The sequence below is a fragment of the Chelonoidis abingdonii genome, chromosome 2, assembly GCF_003597395.2.
Source record: "Chelonoidis abingdonii isolate Lonesome George chromosome 2, CheloAbing_2.0, whole genome shotgun sequence".
Taxonomy (NCBI): domain Eukaryota; kingdom Metazoa; phylum Chordata; order Testudines; family Testudinidae; genus Chelonoidis; species Chelonoidis abingdonii.
In genome coordinates, this window is record NC_133770.1 from 81,291,055 (window position 1) to 81,315,155 (window position 24,101).

At 40.5% G+C, this 24,101-nt stretch overlaps 1 protein-coding gene across 2 annotated transcripts in view; it reads right to left on the reverse strand.

The window, feature by feature from the left end:
- Positions 1–1,382: 1,382 nt before the first annotated feature.
- The window catches only part of SNRK (SNF related kinase), an 87,993-nt gene continuing 65,274 nt past the window's right edge, over positions 1,383–24,101 (reverse strand). For both annotated transcript variants that reach the window (XM_032784128.2, XM_032784129.2), the window contains 3 exons: positions 23,442–23,654; positions 14,580–14,714; positions 1,383–5,287 (listed from right to left, as the gene is read on the reverse strand). In XM_032784128.2, the coding sequence (XP_032640019.1) occupies positions 4,069–5,287; positions 14,580–14,714; positions 23,442–23,654 (1,567 nt within the window). In that variant the 3' untranslated portion in view covers positions 1,383–4,068. The remainder of the gene's footprint in view (positions 5,288–14,579; positions 14,715–23,441; positions 23,655–24,101) is intronic.

Below are 24,101 nucleotides of genomic sequence, written 5' to 3' on the forward strand. Positions count from 1 at the left end.
GGGAACAGAAAACTACTCATCTAGTGACCAGTATATTTGCCCTCTACCAGACTCCTGTACCCCACTGGTCTGGGTCTGTCGCAGGTGACACATTACTCCTGCTGGATTTGCCTTCAGCCTCAGATAGCTAAAGTTACCATTCAGTTGTTGGCAACCATAGATATTTTAAGCACAAAAAACAGTGGTCTTGTCTACACACCAGATTTACACCAGTGTAACTAAACTAACACATCTATGTTGGTGGAAGCTCAAAGAGAAAACAAGGAATTTATAACTAACCTTTTATAGCCTTAATGATGGTGTTCCATATTAAGAGTACACAAGTGCAGTGTGCAACTCAAGTGCCCTGCTATGCACTGGAATTCACAGATCCAAGATGAGCATCCAGACTCACTATGCATTGTGTGGGGAGAGGTACATAAGATAGGCAGCTCCCCACTCAGCTTGTGAACACTTAAGTAGCCAATAAGAAATGCCAAGGGGCAGGGCCTAACTCCAAATGGGAGGGAGATGCCTTCTCCTTTGCTCAGAATTCTAACATGAATCCTCAGCTGAAATTAGGCACCTAAGACAGCTCAGCTGCACAGGGAGGACGACGAGAGAATAGAGAATGAAAGCCTATCCCTTTTATAGTCCAGTAGTTAGGGTAGTCTCCTGCAACATGGAAGACCTGTTTTTAAATCCCTGCTCTGCCTGGTTTCAAGTCCCTGTTTCAAATCAGGTCTCCCACATCCCAGGAGAGTGCCCCAACCACCTGGCTACTCTGTATCTCAGTCTCGTCTGAAGCTGTTCCATGCTGTAAAAATAAGTATTTATGGGGCCAGAAAAAAAGTGAGTGATTGATAGTCTAGTAGTTAGGGCATTCACTTTGGAAATGAGAAGAGTGAGGTTCAAGTTCATGCTATAAATCAGGGCTTCAAACTTGGGTTTCCCTCATCACAAGTACCCTAGTCACCAGCCAGACACAAAAATTCCCTGTCTGCTTGTAGCCTGCTGTCTCTTGTGCAGGTTAAGCATGCACTGAGCACTTCTACTGGGACAGGCCCTGCCTAGAGTGACAGTCCTGTCAGGGCTTAAGTAGGAGCTCCACTGCTGAGCAACTAGATGACATTGTGCATACCCAACCAGCAGAAATTTAGGCACCTAGAGGAATAGCGGCAGCTGAGTGATGGTTTTGTAAATGTCAGTAGTGCCTAACTACTTCTTAAGGCTAGATTCACAAAAGTGCCTAATGTTGCAAAATACGTTCCCATCTGTTTCAACCAAACACCACCATCGCTGTTTGATAAGTGATACTAGAGCAGAAGAGATTTTATTTCACCCCCCTAGTGTAGAATGAATAGTCTGATTAGCAGTATATAAAGTTGACATGGAAAACAAAGTTTACGCACCAATCAAGATGTCATTTTTATTAACTGGATTTTCCATTTCTGTCACACATTATGAATATTTATACAATGAAGAAAGCCAAACATTGCTGGAAGCAACCGACAAGATCAGCTGATATTTCTGTACCCTCTTAACACACACATTCTTTCTTGGTGAGAAGTTATTTAATTCTGTTCTATTTTATTTTTACTGCTACTCTTAAAATTCTGTGTCAAGATTGTCACATCTTAAATACAGATAAAGTTGCTAAAGGTACATTTATATATACACACGGAGAAAAATACAAGACTAATTGTTTTTCCACAATATTTAAATTTATACACTACCATAACTATATGCAACTTTTAAAGACAGGTTAAGGGGTACAAGAAACTGTTTACTTGCTCTAAATAGTTTGGTCCAATATTATTTTAATGTAGTGGTTATTCTCGCCCTTCCTTTTACATGACAACATAATATAACATACAACACATGCACAATCATTCACCTATGAACAAATGGATAAAAGGACAACACTCAGACTAACTTTTGTACACCCAGAAGTTCAACCAACCATACACAACTAATAAGGCTATAATACAGCTATGCAGCATAAATGGTCAACACTGCTGTTCTAAAGTGAGCACCATATATACATCTGTATATAAAAACATTGGAAACAAAATACACCTGGGGTTAGTTAAAAGGTGCCATTCCAAGGCTGTACATAATATCAGGAAAGTATTTACAATACGTGGAAAAAAAAGCTGCAATAGTTTATTGCCAATGCCCTTTATAAACTTTTCTCTTACTTTTAATGTAGATGTTATGCTCACTGTCTGTGAACCACACATCTTATTTCTGGCCCTTTATAAGATCCCTGTTCAAAAATATCAAGCAAATGTGTTCTATGGCTTCACCCACACATCTCTTCTTGTAGCTTTCAATTTATAAATATCACACGCACTGAACTGCAACTGTAGCTTAAAACTGAAAAGTTCCATAAAGTAAAATGTTTATCACTTGTTTGTTTAGGGAGCAGAATCTATAAACCCTAGCTACGCTAGGCAGTAAAAGTATCCTGTGCGATGTAGACTGTCCTAATAAAATGTATCATACTAATTAAGAAAAGCCAGTGTGAACTACAGAAATGACGACCAAATGTAATGCAGTTCTTTGGTGCTCTACTCGCTCTACAGTGTACATGAAATGCATTGTATTTGACCATTTTGTAAATGTTACAATATGCTAAACAGTGTAAACTCCTTTCAGACATTCAATGTCTAGCTGGGGTGCTGCTACATAATACCACCAATTTTTACTAGCATTGCTTTGAAGACCCAGTGCACAGCATGAAAAAATAAAACAAACATTCTTGCCCTTCCCAAAATTAGGAATCTGCAATATATTTTATTCTAGATAATAAAATTCCACAAAAGTTAGTTCATCTGGTCAAAAGTAATCTTTTGTACAGAAATATTCTAAAGCACGAATTTGCCATTATTTCAGTGGCAATGGGGACACAAAATGGAAAAGCTAATAGCTTTAAAGAATGCAGAAGGATATTTTCTTATGTGCCAATTTTTAGTTTTTGTAAATATTGGACTTGCTTTTAATAGAAAACAAGATTATTGAGGGAAATTAACAGAACATAGTAAATACAGGAGACTACACAACATATTAAGTCCTGACAAAGGCCAAAAAGTCTAACGATGAGGAAAATTTATATCAGACAATAATACTGATTAATTTAAATCTGCATCCAATTATTTAAACATTTTCCATTCTTTATTGCATTTTGAGATCTAAGAGTCACACTTAGAATAAGAAATGCTAAAATATTTAAGGTAATTGTCATGATAGACTACTAATAATGGAGATAATGTATACAAACTATTTATTTTCAGTTAGAATGTAAAAACTCAGAAGTAAACTTTATAATTTACCTTTGTTATATTAAAAAAGATTGTCTGCGTGTAATAGCAACATATTTCTATGGGAAAAAGCTGCCTTACAAATCTAGTTGCTTTTTAAAAAATCTTGCTTATAGAAAAACAAGATCTTTTCAGTTTGATTTTGAGCCACAACTTTAACCATATAGCTTAAGACAAATAGGTGTGGGTTTAAAATCATAGTTTAAGATCACTAATTTTCAGTGCATCTTTGCTTTGTACAAGCCTTGGAACATGTGAAAGCTCCCTGAGGAGTTTTCAGCATCAAAACATTATTGCTTTGGTTCTGTTTCAGACACACAGAAGTATGCCACATATCACATATTTTAGATATCACAGAAGGTCAGAACAAGAATTAACATTTCACAAGCAAACAAAAGCTTCTCTCTCTCTCTCTCTAGTTTAAGTGCAGAATATGAAATTTCCAAGTGCCAAATTTACACTAGGATCCAGATATACATTAATTTAATCCAGATCTTCCATAGTAAAATTATACATGTAAAAATTACACAATAAAATAGTCTATTATGTTGGGAAAGAAAGATGTATTGGCTAGCAGCATGCACAAAGACCATGCATTGTCATACCATCAAGCAAACACAAAATTAAAATGTAATAAATAACTGCTCATAAAGCCCACTTTAAAATATTAAGACAAAAAATGGGGTTCATTGAAATAAGGTGTTCACAGTTCTGAACAGGAAGAATGGTGTTGTCAAGTAGATTGAGCTATTAAGTCAGGTCATTGTCAAATGACATGACAACAACTAGTTTGACTGGAGGTACACAGCAATCCCTCCTTGGGGTTCCGCTGAATATTCACAGATATAGTCTTTTCGCAGAGAGGTAGCTGTAGCACGTTATTTTTCAAGTTCTTACTCTTTATCCGTTCCAACTCATTTGCTGTGTCTGACATTTGGTCAGAAAAGAATTTTATGCTGCCCAAAGATGAAGCTGGGTTTGCACTCCCACTAGAACTTATGCACATTTTCCACATTGATTTCTCTTGCACTTTCACACTGGAAAATGAAAGATTGTTTTGAGGATCAATAATGTATTTAGTGCTGCCATGAATCTGGGAACCTAAGCAAAGGCTCATCAATTTTAGGCTTTCAACAAGGTCCCCTGCACTTCTAGAAGATAACTGCATTGAGTTTCCAGATCCAGCACATCTACGAGTAGAACCTGAAGTGTTGTTAGTGCTACCGCCGGAGCCCGTGGAGGGACTTCCCCCATTTTTGTTGTTATCACTAGGGCTTGTTTTGTCTATGCCTCCATTTCCATTGCTTGGTTTGCTCTGTCCACCACCATCTCCCTGGTTTCCAGGTGGCCCTTCACTACTATCCCGTCTGTGCCAGGAGTATGTAAACCCACTATCTTTATCTAGCCGTCTCCTACTTTCTGAGTCATCATCACTAGTTTCTGAGCTACTGCAGCTAGACCCCCGACCTTGGCTTTTCCTTCTGTGGTAGCGCTTATGCACTGTGCTAGGTGAAGCAATATTCATTTTTAACCTGCTAAGCTTTGGGGGTAAGTTCTCATCCATGTCAAACTCATCATCTGACTCCCCTTCCTCAAAGATTTGATTGAGGACTGGTGCACTCTTCCTGGAAGTGAGACGATTTGTAACTGAAGGCTTGCGGCGCAAAACAACTTGAGTTGAAAGAGAAATGGGTTTCTTATCTTCTTCATCTTCCTCTTCATCTTCTTCTACTCTAAACAAGCACTTCCGCCCACTAGTAGTGGGTTTTAAGCTCACTGAAGGAACCACTGAAAGTGCTGGCCCAGCTAATTCAGGGATATCCTCTTTCTTTGCTGAATCGCCAAGTGCCTTACTTCTGTGACCATTAAGAATATTTTCAGCAGTGCGAGCTGGAGACTGAGGAACAGTTGCATGGGAGAGAGGAGAAGCTGTAAGGTCATCCTCCAGGTCCTGGGGTACATCGATTTTTGTTGGCCATGATTGCCTAGGTAAGAGATTGTGAAGGAGAAAAAAAAAAAGGAGTAAAATTAGATTTGATTGACAGCTAAAGAATACACAATATCAAATCTTCACAGTATATAGAGATTATAAAGACCACAGCAATTATCCTACTCGGCAAGCCAGTACAATTTATACATATCTATTTTAAAAGAAAACTTAAGAAAAATGATAAGTATAATTTAAGTTGCCAATTTAAAGATCTGAAAAAATCCATGACAGCTCTCAGAAAACAAAAATGGAAAAAAAATCTTTCTTCAAAGTCACAGAAAACACTAAATCAAATGTTTGTGGGAGGTCTAGAATCAGTACGGACTAAGCAGGGAGGGTCCTGTTCCTGGAGCTTTTCAAACACAATCTAAGGTTGATGGTATTGTAGACAAGATTAATCTGGAGCTTTTTTATTCTTCCCAGTTTTCACTCAACAATATAAAAGCCATATTTACTCGGACATGTTGCTAGTTTTACTAAATCAATTTCTGCTAGTCATTTCAATATTCAACCAACAAGTCATATGAGTCCAGGCACCAAATAAAACATGATACTTTCAAAGACATTTTATCTGTAAGTGCATGGAACTTTGAATGTAAAACAAATGTATTCAGCATGAACCTCAAATCAAAGCAGTTATGAAAGAAGTGACACTTTGAAAGGTTGCAGAAGAGTTTTTCAACTAAAGGTTGGGGGAAACCAACAAGTGCAGAGGAGCACATGGTCAGGACAGACACCCCTTTAATAAATACTCCTCTAATGGATGTTACTCCAAATCACAGTAAAGAAGAGAGGATAGAAGTTGATAAAGTACAGGTAGGAACTGAATAGAAACAGTCAACAACGAAAGAAGAGTCCCATTCAATTACATCCCGTGAAGGCAGATAAATATTAAGATGGGTGAATTTAGAATATTGATATAATTGACATCATAGAAACTTGGTGGAACAAAGATAATCAATGAGACACAGTAATAGCAGGGTACAAAATATATAGGAATGACAGAGTAGGTTACAGTGGCAGAGGAGTGACACTATATCTGAAAGAGAACAGAGAGTCAAATATAGTAAAAATCCTAATTTAATCACAATACCATAGAACAGTCACAAGAGTGAAATACCTGCAAACTGCACAGAAATTTTAAAAAGAGGCTCTAACTAAATGTATACCCCAAATAAAAAAACAAAACAGTAAGACCATCAAAAAATGCCATCATGCTAAAAGAGGCAGTTTGAGACAACAAGACATTTTGTAGAAATTGAAAATCAAATCCTACTGAGGAAAATACAGAGAAGCATAAATTCTGTCAAGTGTAAAAGTATAACTAGGCTGGCCAAAAAAGAATCTGAAGCACAACTATAAGACGACACAAAAACTAATAGCAGTTTCTTTTGTTAAGTACTTCAGAAACAGGAAACCTCCCAAACAATCAATGGGGCTACTGAACGATCAAGGAGCATTCAAGGAAGACAACGTCATTGCGGAAAAGCTAAATGAATTCTTTGCATCAGTCCTCACTGCAGAGGATCTGAGGGAGTTTCCTACACCTGAGCCATTCAATTTATTTGACAAAGTTGAGGAAATGTCTCAGATTGTTTCAGTGGTAGCCGTGTTGGTCTGCATCAGCAAAAAAACTGAGGAGTCCTTGTGGCACCTTCAACACTAACAAATTTATTAAGGCATAAGCTTTCGTGGGCTAGAACCCACTTCATCAGATGTATGAAGTGAAAAATATAGGACCGGGTATAAATACATGAAAGGATGGGGGTTGCTTTACCATGTGTGAGGTCAGTCTAACGAGATAAATCAATTAACAGCAGGATACCAAGGGAGGAGAAATAACTTTTGAAGTGGTAAGAGAGTGGCCCATTACAGACAGTTGACAAGAATGTGTGAGTAACAGTAGGGAGAAATTAGTATTGGGGATATTAGGTTTAGGTTTTATAATGACCCAACCACTCCCAGTCTTTATTCAGACCTAATCTGATGGTATCTAGTTTGCAAATTAATTCCAGTTCTGCAGTTTCATGTTGGAGTCTGTTTTTGAAGTTTTTTTGTTGAAGAATTGCCACTTTGAGGTCTCTTATTGAGTGACCAGAGAGACTGAAGTGTTCTCCTACTGGTTTTTGAATGTTATGGTTCCTGATGTCAGATTTGTGTTCATTTATTCTTTTCCATAGAGACTGTCCAGTTTGGGCAATGTACATGGCAGAGGGACATTGCTGGCACATGATGGCATATATCACATTGATAGATGTGCAGGAGGTTTTGGAATAAACTGATAAATGAAACAGTAATAAGTCAGCAGGTCCAGATGTTATTCATTGAAGAGTTCTGAAGGAACTCAAATACGAGTCTGCAGAACTACTAACTGTGTTATGTAAACCATTGCTTAAATCAGCCTCCGTACCAGATGACTGTGCATAGCTAATGTGACACTGCTATTTTAAAAAGACTCCAGACATGATCCTGGCAATTACAGGTAATTAGGCCAAACTTCAGTATCAGACAAATTGGTTGAAACTATTGTCAAGAACACAATTAACATAGATAAAAACAACCTGTGAGGGAAGAGTCAACAAGGTTTTTATAAAAGGAAATCATGCCTCACCAATCTATTAGAATTCTTTGAGGGGGGTCAACAAGCAGATGAACAAGGGAGATGCAGAGAAAGTCTCTGATAAGGTCCCTCACCAAAGGCTCTTAAGCAAAGTAAGGAGTCATGGGATAAGAGGGAAGGTCCTCTCATGGATCATTAACAGATTAAAAGACAGAAAACAAAGGGTAGAAATAAAGGATCAGTTTCAAAGTGGAGAGAGGTAAATAGCGGCTCCCCACACACAAGGATCTGTACTGGGACTTGTGCTATTCAGCATACTCATAAATGATCTAGAAAAGGGGTAAACAGTGAGATGATAAAGTTTGCAGATGATACTAAATTACTCAAATAGTTAGGTCCAAAGCAGACTGTGAAAAGTTACAAAGGGATTTCACCAAACTGGGAGACTGAGCAATAAAGTGACACATGAAATTCAGTGTTGATAAGGGCAAAGTAATGCACATTAGAAATAACAATCCCAACTATACATACAAAATGATAGGGTCTAAATTAGCCGTTACCACTCAAGAAAGATCTTGGAGTCATCATACATAGTTCTCTGAAAACATCTTCTTAGTGTGCAGTGGCAATTCAAAAAGTTCACAGAATATTAGGAACCAGTGGGAAAGGGAAAGATAAGAAGACAGAAAATATAATGCCAGTTTATAAATCCATTGTATCCCCACATCTTTAATACATGCAGTTCTGGTCATCTCATCTGAAAAGAGATGTATCAGAACTGGAAAAAGTACAAAGAAGGGTGACAAAAATTATTAGGGGCATGGAACAGTTTCCACATGAGGATAAATTAAAAAGACGGGGGATTTTTCAGCCTGGAAAAGAGAAAACTGAGGGGAGATATAATAGAGGTCTATAAAATCATGAATGGTGTGGAGAAAGTGAATAAGAAAGTGTTATTTACCCCTTCATACAACACAAGAACCAGAAGTCACCCAAAGAAATTCATAAGCAGATTTAAAATAAAGATGAAGAAGTACTTCTTCAGTCAACCTGTGGAACTCAATGCCAGAGAATGTTGTGAAAGCCAAAAGTATAACTGGGTTCAAAAGAGAATTAGATAAACTCAGGGAGGATAGGTCCATCAATGGCTATTAGCCAAGATGGTCAGGGATGGAACCACACGCACTGGATGTCCCTAAACTCTGCTAGAAACTGGGATTGTTTGACCAGGGGTGGATCACTCAATAAAGTGCACTGTTCTGGTCAATCCCTCTGAAGCATCTGGCACCAGCCACTGGTGAAAGACAGGCTACTGGAAATGGACCATTGGTCTGACCCAGTATGATTCTCAGTACATCAGAGCAGTCCTTGGTTCACCTGAGGATGGGTTACATTTGTGGCTTTCTGACACAAACTGGGAGGTGGGGAGGTAGTGGTATTCTTCTATGCTCCACCTACATCAGACACTGCTCACAGTTGATTAGGCAGATGTTCAAACTATGACCATGTATGCATGTTCTCTGTGCTTAGCTCTATTTAGTGGAGTCCAATGAGCTCTACTAAACTCCTCCTTTATCTGAGTGCAGAAAAAGTGGTGATATCTTCCAAAGCCACTCACTGGGGGTGCCCCTGTGGAAATGTTCAGACTAGAATCTTCTCCTTTCTGATGTACTTTAGTGACTTTGACATTTAAAGTATGATTGGCAACTGAGTTAGCACCCAGTGAGATGAATGGGACAGTTCAGACTTCTCAGAGGTGTTGTTTCAGGCTTTGCAAACTTAGGAAAATGTCACTACACATTAATGATGTTTTCAAGAACAAGGTGGAAGTATGAAAGGGCCATTACATTGTAACAGTTGAATCTGAGCCCTGGGTCCAGCAGTCACAAAGTCCCCCTAAGTTGTGCCAGGTTGTAATAGCACACTGGGGAGCATGCTGCAGCCTTACCTCCGCCCAACCCCTATGTCGGCTTCATGCTATTTAAGAAGTTTCCCTCAACAGAGAACTATTGGAGCTGGCTGGGGAGCTGGCCCTCAATACAATTTGTAGTATTAGTATGTGTTATCAAGGTCTCCCTCTAGCCTGTAACATGCCATTCATGCTGTTAGCAACTTTTAATTAAAGTAAGCACAAGCTAGAGTTCTGATATGTTGCATGCAGGGTATTTTAAAATGCTATTCTACAAACAGCACTAGTTCACAAAATAGAGCTTAAAATATAAACTAGAGACAATGAATATCTAAATAATATCTAGAAAACGAATATCTAAAAAATCTGCAAAAACATACAGTGATTTCAGAATGGACTGTGGTGTCAATGAAATAGGAGCTTTGAGACATTGTGTGTTGTAAGCGATAAAGATAAAAAGGAGAACAATGGAATCTTGATAGTAACATCATCATAACCATCATATAACTAGGCAACATTTTACTGTCATGAATTACAACAGGAAAATAGCTACTGTATAATTTCTACAACAATTTTCTTATTTATTTTCTATGATTTCCAATAGGTTTGAGATGAGAGAAAAGCTCCAGCCTGTGGGTCAGATAAGTTATTTGGAAACATTTTTAAATGCAAAATCTAAGTTATGCAGCAGTCTGTCTTCTTCCCTACAAGGCCTTTATTTTGGTAGATCTTTTGGATCGAGGACAATATCTACACAACTAGTAACGCTCTCAAAACTACTTGGAACTGTAAGAGCCAAATATCCATAAAAGTATGTAGCTCTGCTTGTCACATGGAGCAAAGGAATATTTGCAGGGCAGGCATTAAGCAAACTACTTCAAGCATTTCTACCAACTCACCTCAGTCTTGATATAAAAGAACCTTACTTACTTCAGTTCTTGACATCTCCTAAGCAGACACTACCAGGTATAATGAAATATTAATGTGGACCAAAAAAATATTTCAACTCAGAATTCCAGAACTGCAAACCTCCCAACATTTCAGGTTGGTAAAGCAGGACAGGTCCTGCCTCTGATGAGTGGGGAATTGACTGCAGCCGGGGGAGGAGGGGTTGCACTGCAAATCTATCCTGCACTCACCCCACAGCTGTCCCATTCCATGGGGCTGGCTGGGCTCAATTCCCCTCTCCAGTGGTTGGCCTGGCCCCACTGATTGGGGTGCGGGGGGAGAAAGAGAAATATGGCCAGAGCAAATCTGAGTGAGAGGTACTGCAACTCGATGTGCCACGTCCAGGTTGCAACGCCTGGAGCAGGGAACCAAACCCTATCAGCTCCAGAGGACAACAGCCACTTCAACTGGGACTGGGGTTTTGCAGGACAGTCCTGCAAAAACCAGGACTACTGGGAGGTCTGAAAGTCAGTGCTATGAAACTTAATCTTTTAACAACATTGTCATTTGAAGGCATATTCAGGGTTTTCAGTTTATGATGCTAAGTTTTTTTTGACCGCTCTAACAGTAAACACAGAAAAATTTGAGTATTCTATTTGGATTTATTCTGAAAAATGCACAGATTCTTTCATCTTAGTTCATGTAAAATAAGAACAGGGTATACTGGGAGTGTCAGAATGAAAGGCCATGGTACCACAGTAGGAGAGAAGTAATCTCTTCATCAGCAAAATTAAAATGATTTAGGGGTTTACAGATAAAAATGAACACTTAACTGCATGCAGCAATAAACTGTCAACCAGTGCAGACCATACAGTACAAGCATGTCTCCTGCAGCAAAGACCACTAAGCGAGCTCACTGAAGTTTTCAAACAGGCTTTGGAAGAAGCTGCATACAGCGTGTAGTGCCACCAAAACTGTAAACCTAGATCAGAAACAGCAGGAAAACTCCTCCAGTCAAGGGAACTTAACTAGTTCTTCAAATGTATCCCCCAGTCTACAACAATTTCAGCCTTGTATGGGTTGAGTCTCAGTTAATTAGCCCTCAACTGCACCAGCTGGCTTCAATGAAATGGGGATATAAAATGGAAAGATATCACAATCCACATCTCCCCATTGTTCTTCCTAATGACTCCCTATATATGTTGACAAAATGGAATCCTGCATGACAAAACCCTTGGAACAGAAGAACAATTGCCCAAGATCATCCTTGGAAATAAAAGTATGGAGCCTCTCAGGAGTATTTTCATTTCCACCCACTAGCGTCCAGACCTGGGTTAACAATTCTGAAGGCAGGCAACACATCAAAAAGAATCAGCACAGGCACCTGATTTTCATCCATCACTGGAAGGAGGTTAACTACCACCGCTCTCTACTATACCTCAGCCTTAAAGAGACAGTCACCGGGGACTGGAGGGAACCAAAGATTTAAAGAATACAAATATTGATGGAATTACCTCAGCACAACCTCCGTAATCTTTCCAAAAATGATAATCAAGACAGGGCAATAACTCAAAGATGATTCTCAAAGTCAACAGATCCTTGCTCAGGGAACCTAACAGCAGCAGACTTGCTACCTAAATCTCACCCAATACATTAATGCCACCAAACAAAACCCCTCCCCCGCCCCGCCCCCGGAACATTTTAAATAGCGGAAACTTTCAATTTGGCACATTCACACTTATATCCTCTCTGCTTCTTTCTTCAGCATGAATTTGAACCTAAACTTGAAAATGCAAAAGAATTAAAGGCTTTCAGGTTACTTGAAGGTCTGCAGCAAATGGCAGGCTGGGTGAACAAACTGATACCAGCTATATACACAAAAGCAGAAGCAGATTTCTCCTATCTTTGCCACATGAGATGGAGCTATCACAGATTTCAGGAGCCTTGCTGAAGGTTATTAAATTTTTTACTCCTGAGGGAATTCTCCCCAATAAATTAAGTGTACAATTTTTTCAAATTCTGCAAATTTTTTCAAATTCTATTTGTCAATAAATAAATGTGGCTCCAACATGGCAGTGGAGAGCACAGGCCACTGGCTGCATTGAGGTGGGAGATCACCCTGAAGTCCCCACCTCTGCCAGTACAGGGACTTGGCAGTGAGGCTGCACCTGATCCTGACACAGTGCAAGGGCTGGGCCTGCCCCAGCAACATCCTGGAGTCCTGTCCCTCTGTGCCGGGTGCACCAGGTGTTGCTGGGCAGGCTCAGTCCAGCAGGATCCAAGTGTGGAGGGGCTTAGTGTGGGGGGGATCCAGGTGTGCGGAGAGAGGTTTCTGTGTGGGGCAACCTGGGTGCGGGCAGCTTAGTGGGAGATCTGGATGCACAGGGGCTCATTGGGCGGGTTCTGGGTGCAGGGGAAGTGGGACTCTGCAGGGGATCCAGGTGATAGTGGTTGGGCTCAGTGGAAGTCCACATGCTGGGTGAGTAGGCCTTGTGGGGTGGGAGTCCAGGTGCAGCTGGTTAGGACGTAGTGGGGTGGAGGTCTGGGTGTGAGAGGCTTGTTGGAGGGGTCCAGGTGTAGGGGTTAGGGCTTGTCAGGGGGAGGGTTCGATGGGCCTGCTTAACAGGGGAGCCCAAGCTGTTGGCGAGGGGACGCCACATGCCAGGCTCTCGCTTCTCCCTTTGATTCCCCATCCCCTTTTCTTCTCCATCCTCCTCCCCTCAATGCCACATTCCCCTCCCCTGCCCTATCCCACCCCTCTTCCTTCCCCACTGCCTCTTTCCCTCACCTTTCACCCCCTTATCCAGTCCCACCGCTGGCACCCACTGTTCCACAGAGAACAGGAAGGCTCCCAGCACACAGAAGGAGAGCCCAGCTGGCATTAGGACCCAGGAGGATGTGTTCAGCTGCAGAGTCAGAGGAGCCAGAGAAACAGTCTCCGAGCTGGACAGCTCTGCGTTTGCAGGAAGGGAGGACGTGGCAGTGGCACATAACCCCGTGTGCGCCCCCATGCTTCACCTCTCACACAACCTACCCCCGCTGCCCCCAAAAAACTGCACATGGTCAAGCCCCACGTGGCTTCTCTTTCCCTCCCAGTCGTTTTCTGCAGGGAAAAGAAGGAAATCTGCAGGGGGTGGGGGGACTGTTTTCTGCAAGTTCACCATCCCGCAGAATCCCCCAGGAGTAATTTTAATAGGATTATTTAGATCAGTGTTTCTCAACCTTTTTGATATCAGGGACTGGCTTGCTGCCTTCCTAAACTGTCAGGTAAATCACAGGGACCAGCAACCATCCATGAAACAGTTGTTGAGAAACACTGACAGATAAACGTAGATCAGTAAGTTTAGTTTAAAACATTTTTATTACTAAAAATCAGTTTAGCTAAGTAATAAATCAAGTAGATTAAAGACAGCCATTTCAACATGTTTCCTTAATAAATACATCTAACTTATTTTAAAAATCTCAAAACGGATGTCCTTTTTAAGGGCTTCATCCTGAGAAGTACTTGAATTAACCTAGATTTACCGAAGCCCAGAACACAACCTAACGATTAAACCCTTATGTAAACGTCAGTTCAGCTTTTCCTTTATGACAGATCCCCATCAGCACTGGAGTGCAATTAGGGAATTACACCATCAGAATAGTTTTTACAAAATGGAATTTAATAAAGTATAACCACCACCAACAGAAGGAAATCATACCAAATCATTTCTCTATCAGAACTAATACAGGTATGACACTCTGAACATGACCTTCCCATGGCAGATATGAACATCTCTTCTGAAGCTTGTTTATAGTTCAGCTGCACTTCTCCCAAGACATTGGGAACAAGCAATGAAAGAATATATTTTTTTTTAAAACAAAATTATCTTGGAATTTCAAAACATTCTGATTAAATTGACTAAATCACTGAAGTGTCTAAATTCTCACCTGAACTGAGCTTTGATGTTGCTAGGGCTTGCAGATCTGGTTTGAATTTCTTTCTCCTGTTTCTCTCTCAGAATCCTCTCAGCTAGTAAGAAGTAAGTGGCAGTGATGTGATTGTATTTGTTAGTTTCCAGAGCCCTAAGGGAAACAAATAAAAATGGAACACATCACACACCAATGATTTTCTATAACTGGACACATAGCCGACACAACTTAGAGTGCTTCACACACAAAAAAGTTCCTGAAAATAGAAATTAGTATTTTTGACATCTTGAAACACGGCTTTTGGTTTATTAGAATCTGGGCAACCAAATATGGCAAGTTCAATAATTAGATTTGGATACATTTAGGAAAGCATCCAAAGGCTAAATAAATTTTCCTTTGTTACACATATTTAAGCAATAACAATAATCCAATATGAATGTGTGTTCCAATAATGGCCTCTCCCACTGACAGATAAATGCTGAGGTGAAGTGAAAACATTTAGTTATGAAGCAGTTGGAGCAAACTCTCACATTCCCCCACTGTTTTCATAGTAAACTTGCAACATAATTGAGCTTTTAAGGTTACTAAAGGAGTTTCCTAGATGCTATAATCTACCAGAAGATCTAAAATAATGGGTATAATGGGGTCTGCTGGGGCCCCTGAAAGTTTAAGAGGCCTTTTCGAAGCTACTGCATACATTTAATATTTTTAGAAATAAAACATTTAAAGCTTCTAAATCCTAAATTTGCCTTTTTTAATACCCGGAAAGTCCTTAAGACGTTTAGTTTTTATGAATAAAATTTTATGACTCAGACTCAGACTTGAAGGTCAGAAGACACCATCGTGATCATCTAGTTTGACTTCCTGCACATTGCAGGCCACAGAACCTCACCCATCCACTCCTCCTCCAACAGACCTCTACCCTCTGGCTGAGTTACTGAAGTCCTCAAATCATTGGTTAAAGACTTCAGGTTACAGAGAATTCACCATTTACACTAGTTCAAACCTGTAAGTGACCTATGGCCCATGCTGCAGAGGCAGACAGCCCCCTGCCCAGGTTTCTGCCTATCTGACCTGGGGGGAAATTCCTTCCTGATCCCAATATGGCCATCAGTTAGACCCTGAGCACGTGGGCAAGATCCACCAGCCAGACACCTGGGAAAGAATTCTCTGTAGTAATTCAGAGCCCTCCCCATCTAGTGTCCTGTCTCTGGCCATTGGGAATTTTTGCTACTGGCAGTCGCCACTAGGCAACCTGCCATTGTAGGTGATCTCACCATACCATCCCCTCCATAAACTTATCAAGCTCAGTCTTGAAGCCAGTTAGGTTTTCTGTCCCCCTCTCCCTCCCGCACCCCTTAGAAGGCTGTTAAACATTCATTGTTTTAAAAAAGTTTTACTGGTGCAAAGTAGATAGCTTTCCTGCAATTTGACTGGATAACAAATTTTATGTTTTATAACATATTAATAATTTCTGAAAAAAATAGAAAATTTAAATTTAAAATCATTAGATGAGTAATAGTTTTAGTAACACTGTATAACAAAGCAACGTTTTCAAAAATTACTTGGAAGGAAAGCTATATTTTTTATCCCAAAATAAACTAGTTGTTCAAAAACAGCCTTGCTTTTTAAGGTGACAGATGTAATACAAATCAGAATAAGCATTTTACATTTTAAAGAGATCTAAGAGTTTCTTAAAACCACAGAAATCTTTTATACTGATTTTTTAAAATCTTTATTCTAAGTCTGTGTCTATAGTAACCATTTTCTCTTAAAAAATTTCCCATCATTATAAATACTTGTTAAGCTCCACCAGTAGTAATACTCAGGGGAGTGTTAGTGTAGACAGTACTCTAGGCAGCCATCAGCACACCACGTGATTGAACACTACTCAGATCTAAATGAGATGGTGTTTAAAATGCTGTTCGCTTGTCTATATTAGCACTCCCAAGACTGTTAGCACCAACATAACTACGGACTCAGTTTGAACATTGAGAAATTTCTAATTGTTATTTTTCCCTCAACAAAATATGCCATGATATGATACAGTGGTGGGGAAAAGAGGGATGGAATCTATTCATCCATCCAACATTGAAATGGTGAGCACATAATATATTTAATATTACTAATTATATACAATGTCAACAAACAAACTAAACTGTTTTATAATAAGACATTAAGGTATAAAGTAATATTTTATTATTTTTATAACCAGAGTGTTAAAAATCCACAAAACAGAACTCCAGAGATTAATTATGACAACAAAAAAGTTTTGTGAGGCAGGACTGCCATTTTGATAAAAAATATTAAGATTTAGATAGAAGCATTTCTGTAGAGATCCAGTATATAATTCCTGTGGTGTAACTAAGTTATACTTTATTTTGCTTTTGTGATCAAAATTTGAAATCTTAAATTGGACTTAAGTAGGATTTAAAAGTGTCTACAAAAGTTTTATAGCAGCATCTATCACATAGCTTTAAAACTGAAAAATACCTTAAAACTGTAATACAGTATTAGAAATATCTAATAAAACGTGTATCAAATTTACGCTATTGACCAGTTACATGCATAAATTTCACTTGTCAGAAACTGGTTCATAACACAGCATAATTTTAAAACTTGTCTCTGTTTGGCTGAAAAATGGAAGTAGAACAGATGGTCAATCCTAGACTGAAGAAATGCACCAGACTCCATAGCTAAACTGTGGTTCTACTCCAAAAAGTGACCCAATGGCTTCATTAATGCTTATCAAATCCTCTCAGATGGCAAGCAATTTTAACAACTGTATTTAACTACCAGCCCTGAACATTTACTGTGTGCTCTGGCAGTTAAGTTGTGTTCTTCCTTTCTCACACATCACCATCATCGTCTTTAAAACACATTCTGTAGGCCAAATTTTCCCTTCAGTTAACCTTTGTGCAATCCGTGTTATCTTCAAAGGCCTCAGGAATGCAACAGGAGTCTTGTCTTCCCATTAACTTGGAGTCAGTCTTTTCCATTGACTTCGGTGGGTATTGGATCAGGCTTTAAATGAGGCCTTTAGTTACACTGTACGCTATCAGTCTTCACTGGGGTCTAAGAAATGTAAGAGGACATCCTATGGCCCACAAAATATTTTACTGGCAACGTGTGAGAGGGAAAGAAAAAACGGTTACCTACCTCTCATAATTGTTGTTCTTTGAGATGTGTTACTCATGTCCATTCAAATTGGGTATGTGCATGCCACATGCACAGTCATCAGAAGGTTTTTCCCCTAGCCGTACCCATCAGGTCGCTGTAAGCTCCCTTGAGTTGCGCCTCCATGGTAGCGTATATAGGTCCCTGCCGACCCGCTGCCTCTTCAGTTCCTTCTTGCCAGATACTCTGACAGAGGGGAGGTGGGTGAGTATTGGAATGGACACGAGCAACACATCTCGAACAACAGTTATGAGAGGTAGGTAACTGGTTTTTTCGAGTGCTTGCTCACGTCAGCTCCAAGCAAGTGACTCCCAAGCTTTATCTAGGAGATAGGGTTGGAGTTTATGGGATTGCTGATTATAGCACTGCTCTGCCGAAAGCTGCATCATCTCTGGCCTGCTGTGTAATGGTGTAGTGTGATGTGAAGGTGTGGATCATTGCTATCCTGCCGATGTCCTGGATAGGAACTTGAGCCAGGAACACTGCTGAATATGCCTGTGCCCTTGTGGCGTGTGCTGTCAGCAGGGGGGAAGCTATCTTTGCTAAGTCATAGCACGCCCAGTTACAGGACGTGATCCAAGAAGAGATCCTTTGGAACGAGACTGGAAGCCCCTTCATACACTCCACAATTGCAACGAAGAGTTGTGTTGATTTTCAAAATGGCTTTGTTCTTTCAATGTAGAAGGCTAATGCTCGTCTGACATCCAGGAAGTGGAACATTCGTTCCCTGTTGCTAACGTGGGACTTAGGAAAGAACACAGGAAGAATAATGTCCTGGTTTGTGTGGAATTCTGAAACTACCTTTGGGAGGAAGGCTGCATGTGGTCACAACTGCACCTTGTTTTTATCAAAGACTGCGTATGGGGGCTCTGAGTTAAGGCCTCAAGCTCAGACACTCTTCTGGCTGAAAATATAGCTACCAAGAATGCTACTTTCCAGGAGAAGTAGAGGAGGGAGCATGTTGCCAAGGGCTCAAAAGGAGGTCCCATCAGTCTAGAGAGCACAAGGTTGAGATCCCATGGAGGAGCTGGCTGTTTTACTTGAGGGTACAGTCCCTTGAGGAAGCAGCCCACCATGGGGTTCACAAAAACCAACTGACTGGCCGCACCAGGGTGGAAAGCTGAGATAGTGGCCAGGTGCATTTTTATTGATGATCTTGACAGATCTTGCTGTTTTAGATGCAGCAAAAAGTATAGGATAAAGGGAATTGATGCCTGAGTGTGCTTTCGTAATGTCCAAATGGAGAATCTTTTCCACTTGGCAAGATAGGTGGCCCTCATGGATGGCTTCTTGCTGTTAAGGAGGACCTCTCTAAGAGGATCTGAGCATGTAAGCTCCAAGGGGTTCAGCTATGGAGTTTCCATGCCGTGAGATGGAGCGACTACAGATTGGGATGCTGGAGGCAGTCATGGTCCGGGGTGATCAAATCCAGGACTGGGGCAGAATTATTGGCATGTCCACCGACGGGTCTAGAAGCATGGTAAACCAGCGTTGGCAAGGCCACACTGGTGCTATTAACATCATTGACGCTCTCTCCCTTCTGATTTTCAGCAGTACCTTGTGTACAAGTGGGAAGGGTGGGAAAGCATATAGTAGGTGGTGCTTCCAAGGGAGGAGAAAAGCGTCTGGAAGTGAGCCCGGGCTGTGATTCGGAAAGGAGCAAAACTGGTGACACTTCCTGTTATACTTCATTACAAGCAAATCTATTTGGGGAAACCCCCACCATTGTAAGATGTTGATAACAACATCTGGGCAGAGGGATCACTCGTGATTGTGAAATGACCTGCTGAGATGATCAGCCAGCTCATTCTCGAAATCTGGAAGGTACGATGCCTCTAGATGTAGCAAATGGGCCATGCAGAAGTCCCACAGCTTGAGGACTTCCCAGCACAGGGGAAAGGAGCGAGAACCACCCTGTCTGTTTATATAGAATGTCACTGATGATGTGTTGTTGGACAATACCAATACACATCTGCACTCCAAATGAGCCTGGAACATCTGACAAGCAAGGTGGACCGCACTTATCTTCCTGATGTTGATTTGCAACAAAAGTTCTGCCTGGGACCAAAGGCTTGAGTCTGCCTAAGCGTGCCCCCCAACCCCTGCAAAAAAGCCCTAACTGATACTAAGTTTTTAACTACACAGAAACACTAGAAACAGTCCACTAGGACAGTGTTTCCCAAAGCGTGGTACGCATACCTCTGGTCGTAAGTGAGAGGGTTTCCAGGGGTAAGCAACCCGTTCATCCCGGCTGGCAAGGGGCCGGCAGTGAGCTGAGTGGGGCCGGCGGACAGAACCCCAGACCTGCGGCAGGCTGAGCAGCTCAGCCCGCTGCTGGTCTGGGGTTCCGTCCGCCGACTCCTGCCAGCCGGAGTCCCAGCCTCCAGCCCCGCTCAGCCTGCTGCCGACAGGTGGTCTCATTCAGCCAGGCCAGCAGCAGGCTGAGCGGGGCCAGCAGCCGGGACTCCGGATGGCAAGGGGCCGGCAGCGGGCTGAGCCGGGCCAGCAGCCAGGACCCCGGGTGGCAGCATGCCAGTAAAAATCTGCTGGCGTGCCATCACAAACCACACGTGCACTGTTACCGCATCTCAGGCAATTCACGTGCCTTTGTGGCATGCGCAGAAATCATACTAATGGATAAAAATGAATAACTACTCCTGGCAAGTACATACTTGGTGTGTATTAATATACAAAATTTCTCTTTTTGTTTCACCCATTTACAATGGATCACTGGCTAAAAACGGGAAGTTTGTAATGTACAAAAGAAAATTATGAAGGAAATACGGATGTTAGTGATAATTATGCTTCAAAATGCAGTGTGATATGACAACATCAGATAATTGTGACAACAAAATTAGTGAACCGTTTGAACCATCTGTAAGTTTACTGAATGTATCAGCGGCAAAGAAAACGAAAAAAGCCCGCAAATATTTTGAAAAATATCTTAAACTGGGATTTTCATGGACTGGCGAAGAGGTGGAGCCTGTTCCACTATGTGTGATTTATTACGAGACTCTCACAAATGGAAGTATGAAACCATCCAACCTAAAATGCCATTTCGATAGCAAACAAAGAATATGAGGGAAAACCTGTAGAAGTCTTCGAAAATAGGCGCAAATATCTTCAAAAGTCCCAGTAAACAATTCATAATGTGATGGGAGGTGAAAATATGAAAGCTTTGGAAGCTTCATATAGTGTGGCGTACTTAATTGCAAAGTCCAGAACTGCTGAAGTGATTGGCGAGACTTTAGTAAAACCTGCAGCCAAGGTAATGGTGCAAGTGATGACTGGAGACAAGGCTAGCAAAGCTATAGATCATGTTCCCCTCTCAAATTACACTGTTCATCGTAGAATCACAGATATGGCCAAAAATGTAAAGCAGCAATTATTGTCAAGAGTACAAAAGAGTCGGTACTATGCACTGCAAGTGGATGAATCCACTGATGTTGTGAATTTAGCTAATCTTTTGTTGTTTGTCAGATACGAGCTGAATAAAGAGTCCATGATGATATTTTGTTCTGCCAACTTATGCCAACACACACAACTGGAGAAGCTATTTTTAAAGTTATTGATGACTTTATCAAAAACAGTGACTTGGATTGGAGTAGTTGTGTTGGAATATGCACGGATGGCGCCAGAGCCATGATTGGTTTAAAGAAAGGAGTTGTTGCACGAATTCAAACTGTTGCGCCAGAAGCAAAATCAACTCATTGTTGCATTCACAGGGAAGCACTCGCCACCCAGAACATGCAGGCAGATCTAAGGCAAGTACTGGATGAAACTGTGAAAATAATCAATTTTGTGAAAGGCTGCCCTCTGAATGCCCAGCTGTTTTCTCAGCTTTGTGATGAGATGGGCAGTGATTACACACAACTCCTATTTCACACTGAAGTGCACTGGCTTTCATGTGGAAAAGTTCTGAATCGCCTGCTTGAGCTGTGAGAAGAATTGCAAGGTTTTTTAGATGAAACCTTTAACCTGCGAGATTGCATACATTACTGGAAATGGCTATGCAAACTAGCATATATTGCAAATCTCTTTGCTCATTTAAACAACTTCAGTCTATCCTTGCAAGGGAAACTCATATCCATATTCCATGTTCAAGACAAAGTGAGCACCATGGTCGCAAAATTGAAACTGTGGCATAAACATCTTAGTCATCATGAACTGGATTCCTTTCCATCTCTTCATGACTTAGTAATAAACTCGACTAATGAACTTGATAGTGATGTGTTGCAAACCATGAAGCAGCATTTGGAAAGCTTGCAGAAAGATCTTTGTAAGTATTTCCCTGAACCGGGCGGCACCTTTGAATGGATAAGGAACCCTTTTATCATCAATGTTCAAACATTGCCAAATAACCTCTCTGCTTCAGAAGAACAACTCTTGGAGCTAGCTTCAGATAATTTCCTGAAAACAAAATTTGAGCAAAATACACTGGCATGATTTTGGTTGGGAGTTAGCTCTGAATATCCAGCTCTATTGGACAAAGCTGTCAAGTATCTTCTGCCTTTTCCCATCTCATATTTGTGCGAGACTGGATTCTCTGTGCTGACTGGCATCAACACAAAAAATCAAAATTGTCTTATTGAAGTGGAGCCCCATCTTCATCTTAAGATCACAAACATTGAGCCAGATATCCCTGCAATAGTGTCTGGTCAAAAGCAGTTCCATCTCTCACACTGAATAGTTTGGTTTGTACTGAAAATTTTTCAATACCGAAATTGTAAGTATTAAAACTAGTGCTTTCTTCACTAACCTAACCAAACCAGCGTATTTTAATTTCAGCATGATACGAATTCACCATTATATATATATATATGCACACACACACACTCTGTTCTGCCAGACTGTTGATTCGCTTCTATTATTTTAATTATTTCTAGTACTATTTCTATATGTAACTATTATTTCTATTAAAAGTTTTGTTTAAACTTGTACGTAATATAATTTTGTATTAATTTCTAATGAACATTTAATCCAGAATTAAACGAATTAGGAGGGTGTTATAAAAATGTGACTACCACCCTTCCCCCCCCACCCAGTTATCTTCACTGGATAAGGCGGTACGCCGGTAAGACAAATGTCTCAAAAAGGGGTATGCAAGTGTTGTAAGTTTGGGGAACACTGCACCAGGGGATCACTTGCCATAGCAAGAGAAGAGCTGCTCCAACAACCATCACTGGCAGTCAGAAGGAACTGAAGAGGCAGTGGGTCAGCAGGGACCTATATACACTGCCATGAAGATGCAACTCTAGGGGGCTCCACAGCTGACCTGACGGGTACCACTAGGGGAAAAACCTTCTGATGACTGTGCATTGTACGCACACCCCCACTTGGAATCAACATGAGCAAGCATTCAAAGAGGAACCCAATTTACCTGGCACTAATGATGAATTTGACACTTATTTGTAAACTGAATGGATCTGATAAGGAGTAAGTGAGACATTAAAAACAGAATCCTGCAATACTGTCTTTAAAGAATTATTTTTCAGAGTAGAACTGCACTTAAAATTAATTCATCAGATTAAATCTACACTACTTCAAATAAAGAACTCTATCACAGGCTCAATGTGAGGCTTTGTCTTAGCATTTAGAAAGAAGGAGAAAAACATTTTCCTGTGATTGCATTACATTTTGTAGTTCTCAAGTTAAATATAATGTTAAAAGTGTCAAATTGCATGTAGAAAATTGGTAACTTACTCTACTATTGTATCTCGATCTGCTATATCACCAAGGACCATGCGTTGTATTATACTGTTGTGTTCTTCCTCAGAAAGGTTTTTGTATGAAACCAGAGGAATATTGTACTTAGTTGCAGGTGATGGGTCAACTCCTTGGAGCCATGGATGATTTTCAATCTCTTCCAAAGACGCTCTTCGCTTTGGGTCTCTCTGCAACATCCGTGTAATTAAACTAGGAACAAAAAATAAATCTATAAACAAAACATACTAATATGTTCAGAAAGTAGCCATCACAACAGCAACATTAGGAAGAGGACTGTTTTCCTGTTGTTACTATCAGCTCATAGTAGCCTCTTTAAAGACCTTCCAGTAAAAATAAAGCAAGAACAGTGCGACTGGAAACTGAATCTGCAGTCATGAAAGTATTCTTTTCTAAATGACAATGCAAAACTGAAATGAATAAAACTTAGTCATAAAAACTGCAGACATAGTAAAACTCCACCATTTCCATTTGATTTACTTAAGCTCTTTCACCTCTACACTCCTCTGACTTCCATTTTCTGTTGGTTGGCACAGTACTTTTCACAGTCATGCCCCAAACTAGGTGGCCTCTAGGTGTTGCTCCAATATAAATATTGTTTATTATTATTAATACATTTTTTGCTATTGTCAGAGTAAG